The sequence below is a fragment of the Plectropomus leopardus genome, chromosome 7 (assembly GCF_026936395.1).
Source record: "Plectropomus leopardus strain MGB_pleo_1.0 chromosome 7, ASM2693639v1, whole genome shotgun sequence".
In the NCBI taxonomy this organism is placed as follows: Eukaryota; Metazoa; Chordata; class Actinopteri; order Perciformes; family Serranidae; genus Plectropomus; species Plectropomus leopardus.
The window spans coordinates 854,001-860,000 of NC_142182.1; the positions used below are offsets into that span (position 1 = coordinate 854,001).

At 43.9% G+C, this 6,000-nt stretch overlaps 1 protein-coding gene across 1 annotated transcript in view; it reads left to right on the forward strand.

Moving 5' to 3' along the window:
- LOC121966423 (uncharacterized) overlaps positions 1-6,000 on the forward strand; it is a 65,505-nt gene that overhangs the window by 51,985 nt on the left and 7,520 nt on the right. The window contains exons 9-11 of the mRNA XM_088079453.1: positions 111-197; positions 3,571-3,648; positions 5,635-5,707. Of these exons, the coding sequence (XP_087935579.1) occupies positions 111-197; positions 3,571-3,648; positions 5,635-5,707 (238 nt within the window). The remainder of the gene's footprint in view (positions 1-110; positions 198-3,570; positions 3,649-5,634; positions 5,708-6,000) is intronic.

The following is a 6,000-nucleotide window of genomic DNA, read 5'->3' on the forward strand; positions in this document are numbered from 1 at the left end:
CAAGAGAGTGTGTCTGTGTGTGTTCTTCTAACATCATTGTGTGTGTGTGTGTGTGTGTGTGTGTGTGTGTGTGTGTGTGTGTGTGTGTGTGTGTGGGTGTGTGTTTTCAGACGGCGCTTCACTGGGCAGCCAAGCAGGGCCATCAGGAGGCGGTGAACATGATGCTTCAGGCCGGAGCCGACGTCAACGTCAGATCGGTGAGCACAGTGTGTGTGTGTGTGTGTGTGTGTGTGTGTGTGTGTGTGTGTGTGTGTGTGTGTGTGTGTGTGTGTGTGTGTGTGTGTGTGTGTGTGTGTGTGTGTGTTGGAGTCAGCAGCCGTCAAACACTTTAATAACTTGAGCTGCATAAACAAACACAGCAGCATCATCCTGCGATCTGCCCTCAGCTCTTCACACGAAAATCCTCCGTTAAAGGAGCAGTTCAACATTTTCAGGGAAACGTGCTCGACCACTTTAGTTTAGACGATAACACACACGTTTCTGCCACAGGTTCATGTTTTAATTTATTTACACTTTGTCTGTAACAAATCTGACAAACCAGCAGCTGCTCATCTTCATCCGACAGCGAACTCCTCTTCACACAGCAGCTGTGGACAGAAACGTTCAGTCATCTTTGATTTGGTTTATTTTGTAAAGAAATGTAAAGTAAACACACTCAGACTCGGCTGAGGTTTGCTGGGTGCCTTCAGGGAATAGTTAAATCTTCTTTCACTTGATGATAATCTAATTTGGAAGCATCTTCCTCGAAATGTTCCAAAATCCGACAGATGTCCTAAAATTCAAAGAAATGTCCTAAAATCCTACAAATGTCTTAAAATATCAGAAATGTCCTAAAATCCTAAAAGACGTCTTCATGGCGCCACAGATGGTTGATTATACAGTTTTACAGCGATAAAAACACTCACTAACATTCACACATCTGCTTTTCACCGGACAGGAGTGACGTAAAGCTGTCAGACAGGTAAAGGTACAAGATTTACTCTGGCAGTACTTGAGTAAATGTACTTAGTTACATTCCACCACTGCTGACAACATTTGAACAAAACATAAGGAACACAGAAAAAAAAGAAATAAAACACCAAAAATGTTAACCTGTGCTTTATAATTTAGTGTGACAGCATCACACACACACACACACACACACACACAGCCTGTGGGGGCTTTTTCATTATCCAATTATATCACTCGTGCTCCCGTTTAACCCCGAGGTGACGTACAGTGGACTTCCCATGAGGCCTTTCTCCTCCAATTACTCCTCCGGCCGCTCCCGCTCACCGCGTTAACCTCGGCCGGCCAGAGGCTGCCGACACAACAAACAGCGGAGGAGGATTGTTAACCCCGTAATCCTCGCGTCACACACACATACACACACGCTGGTTTTCACTCTCGCTGCTCCGTCTCTGCGTTCACACGGAAACGTCTCAGCGTCTGCTGGATGGACTGTGACGAAATCTTTGGTGATCCTCTGATTTTCATTAAGCGTCCAAAAGTTTATGACCAAAAACCTGCAGAACTGATGACGCTCCGTCCCAGCTGGACTTTTGACGAAATCTGTGCGAACTCTGTCAGTGAGGCCGACCTTCACTCTGCTGGCTCTTTATGCCGAAGCTCCAACAGCTCTTTGTTCATTTTAAAGATCAGTTTATTTCTTTTTTTGCTCTGATAGAAGTGAAAATATGCCGTTTGACACACACACACACACACACACACACACACACACACACACACACACACACACACACACACACACAGAGCGTCAGTGTGCAGTGGATTGATTCGAGAGGGCCAATGTTGTGATTACTTAATGGCTTCCCAGACGGCCGTGGGCCTGGAGAATTCAATTTAGCAGCTGCCTCTGAGTGTTAATCTCCTCTGGCTGCTGCCGCTGATGATGTGCACGCAGGAGATAATGTTTAAGCCCCACCAGAGCAAAGCAGAGCAGACAAGTCACTCATTGGCTCCATAATTACATAATTAACTTTTTGTCTCTAATCGTTAAGGAGGTAATGGCTCTGATAAAAAGACCCTCAGCTCGAGCGGCGAGCAAATCAGAAATCAATAATCCATACAGCGGCATTAAGAGGAGGAGGAGAGCTCGGCTCTCGGTGAACGCCGCAGAGCTTTCAGAGCTTCGTCTCAGCTTTGCACGCCTTTAAATTCTCACCTGAAGCTCGCCGCTCCTGTTTCACACCGAAACAGTGTAAAAGACAGAAGAGGAGAGATTTCAACTGTGCACGCTTTAAGCTCTTTTGTTACGCAGCCGAGCTTTTGAAACATGATTTTACATCCTGATCTTGACTTTTAGAAACTGACACATTTTAACACAACATTTGGAAATTATATTTGTCTTTTCTTTTATACATGTAATCAAGTCTCTGAAATTGGCCATATTTGATCAATGATTTGATCAACTGATCAAGTAATGAGTAACAAAGGTTATAAATCTGACCAGAAGCTGACAGTTTTAGACAGATTTTGGTTGGTGTTTTGGTTGACAGCCCATCTGTTGTAATGACACTTAATTTGTCTATTTAAATTCACAGTCACTTAGACTTTACAACCCAATATTTTCTCAGAGACAAAAATTTCACTGTAACTCTCTGGTGAGAGCCGACAGTGCATACCCAAACCAAAATCTCCTGAAATCCCTGAAACATGCTAAAATACTAGCCATGTCCTAAATTCCATTAAACGTACCAAAATCCTAACAATGTCCAAATTCCTAGAAATGTCCTGAAATCCTAGAGACATCTGATAATCCTAGAAATAATCCTAAAATCTGAGAAAGATGCTAAAATACTAGAAATGTCTTAATACCCTACAAAGTTCTAAAATCCTAAAAAAAACTTAATTCTAAGAAACTTCCTAAAACCTCAGAAATGTCCTAAAATCTTAGAACCGTCCTAAAATCGAGACACACCATAAAACCCAGAAATGTCTTAAAATCCTAGAAACTTCCTAAAATCTGAAAAATGCCCTGAAATCCTAAACATCCTATAAACTTCCCTAAAATCTTAGAAACAGCTAAAATCTGGGAAATGTCCTAGAATCCTACACACAGGTACGGGCCTGCATGGGACGCTAACATGAGTTTTCCTGGTGAAATGAGAGCGACTGATTTGCTACACAAAGCATGCTGGGATAGCTGCGATGCAGACACGCTGCAGCTCTGCTGACTCTCTGAACAGCTGTATTGTTGTTTATAATCTTTTCATGTCAAAACTGTTAATAACCCAGAAAAACTCAGAATTGGATAAAACATGCATAGCAGAAAATGTGGTGTCATCTGCAAACAAACGCACGCACAGAATACATTTTCCATCCGAACCTTTGACCTTTAATCCTCTTTAAGACTGAATGAAATGAGAACATTTGCTTTATTTTCTAATTATGTGATTTTTTTCTCCCTTTTTTATTGAATCTGCTCTTCATCCTCCTCTCCGACCGCCCGTCACCACAACAGCACGTAAGTTTCTGAACCATTTTAGGTGCAGAGATCTCAGAGACATCGTGCTCGTTCAGTAAATGGAGCTCTGACGACCGTTTCCTGTGGCGTCGGTGTGAAATGATTTCGCTGCGTCTGTGTTTGATGTTCTGCTCTTCACTCTGTTTTCTGTCTTCTCTCACGCCTGCGTGTCTCTGAAGGGGGTAAGTCGTATTTTCATGCACTTTTATAAATGTACACAGCAGATAAGCACGTGGTTTAACTCTTTAACACCTGGAGCGGCATCACTTTCACACACCTCTCACAGGTATTTTAACCTTTGAACTCTGAGCTAACTGCGGCCGTTTCCTCCAAATGCATGGGGAAAAAAACGGTGAGCAACTTAACCGCGCCCGTTAAAAGACAACAGCTTTTCATGCCACGCTCCCTGCTGGAAAACAGGGATATCTGGGTAAAAAGCAACCACTTTTGGTTGCACTCTTTCTGCTCGAAAAACAGCGATGTCAGCTATTAAAAAACACCACTTTTCGTGCCACTCTGCCTGCTGGAAAAACAGTGACGTGTTGGTGAAAAACAACTACTTTTCTTTGCACTTTTTCCACTAAAAAAACTGATCTTAGTTAAAAAAGAAAACACTTTCTGTGGGACTTGTGCCACTGGAAAAACAAGGATTTCTATGTAAAAAGCGACCACTTTTGGCACTAATTTTGTGTGAAAAATTGCGATCTTACTTTAAAAAGACACCTTTCCGTGCCCCTTTCCCCGCTGGGAAAACAGCAGTCTCTTTGTAAAAAGAAAGTCTTGAGTTTCTGCCCTGGCCTGCACACACGGGGCTGTTTGCTGTTTCCTCAGCTGGTTTTGGGGCGTTTTGCCGCCTCGCAGCGTCTCTATCAGCTGATGTATCTGCGGCTGTGACATCTTGGATCAGGATCTGGATCTGCGCTCTCAGACGTCCCGCTGCAGCCGCCTTTGCCTCTGATACGAAGCTCAAAGTGCAGCCGTACACATAAAAGCGGCTCAACCTTTCAGCCAAATGTCAAACGATCTGTCTGCGTCCTCAGAGGCGTCTTCATGTCCCCTGCACAGGAAGTCTTTGCTCGATGACGTCTTCAGGAGTGAAGGACAGTGACGGCGTGGCGCTGTGACAGCACGTCTCTCTGTTGTGCACATCAAACGGCCTCCGGGGGACATTTAAAGTCGACACTGAGATGAGAGTTTACCGCACGGCGTTCTGTAAACTACAGAGCCGTCCTCTTAATCAGCTGCGACTTCAAACCGCCTCCCGCTCCGTCACTGTCATTTAACCGCGGAGCAAACGGCGGAGCGACACTGACGGCGGCTCAGGATGACGGGCGGCTGCTCCGCTGGGACGCGCCGTGTTAATGTGAACAAATGACGGAGACTCTCGTGAAGCCGAGCTCGTCGACAGCTGAGCGGAAATGCCGGGAGTCTGTCAGAGCGCCGCGACGACAGCGGACGGGCTGACGGACGCTCGGAGACGACGTCAGCGTTATTGTAGCTGACAGACACCTTCTGACGCTGACCTCGAACACACCGCCACGTCCACGCGGAAACGACCGAAATAAGACCGAAATAAGTCAGATAAACGAGCTACAGCCGCGCGCTTCATCCGAGACACGACTTCATCGTTTGAACCAACTTTAACCCTTTAAAATGATTTTACGCCCTTAAAAAGACTTTAACCCTTTAAAATGACTTTAACCCTTTAAAATGATTTTATACCTTTAAAAAGACTTTAACTCTTTAAAATGATTTTATACCTTTAAAATGATTTTTAACTGGTAAAATGACTGTAAACCTTTCAAATTACTTTAAACTTTGAAATGACTTTAGAGACTCTCTGGACTCATACTTTGTTTAGTATTTGAGGACATCAGTGTCTCAGCTGTGTCCTCTGTCGGGGGTGTGGGGGATCCTCCTCTGCCTCTTTTTTTGATCAACAAGCTCTATTTTGATGCAGTTTTATGTCTCTGACACCTTATGGAGACTAAAAGGACAAAAACTATTCACAGAGTCCATCACTTTTATTGTATATTAGAAAATGGTTGGGGGCCACCAGGGGCCAGATTTGGCCCGTGTGCCATAAGTTGTGTACCACTGCTGTGTAATATATTATTGCAGTGTGTGTTATTGTGAGTGCAGACCATAATACTGTGTGTTGTTTCCAGGGTTACACAGCTCTCCACCTCGCCTCCATCCACGGTCACCAGCACGTCGTCCACGCCCTCATCAGCTCTCACAGTGAGTCATGAACCTTCACTTTAACTCCATTTTCTCGTCAAAATCAAACGCTTCAGGTCCACAGTTGTGACTCAGCTCTGCACGAGTGTGTGCGAGAATATAAAAAACCAATGAAATCTTGTTTTACATTTTAAATGCAGAATAATTAAAACATTATGAGAAAGATGAAACTCTCACTGTTACCCTACATATTTGGGTAATTAGTCATCTCATGAGCTAAACTGTTGTGTGTTTTTGCATTTTCACAAAAAGAAACATTCCCTGGCATAGGGTTTTATATGAAATGATGATAT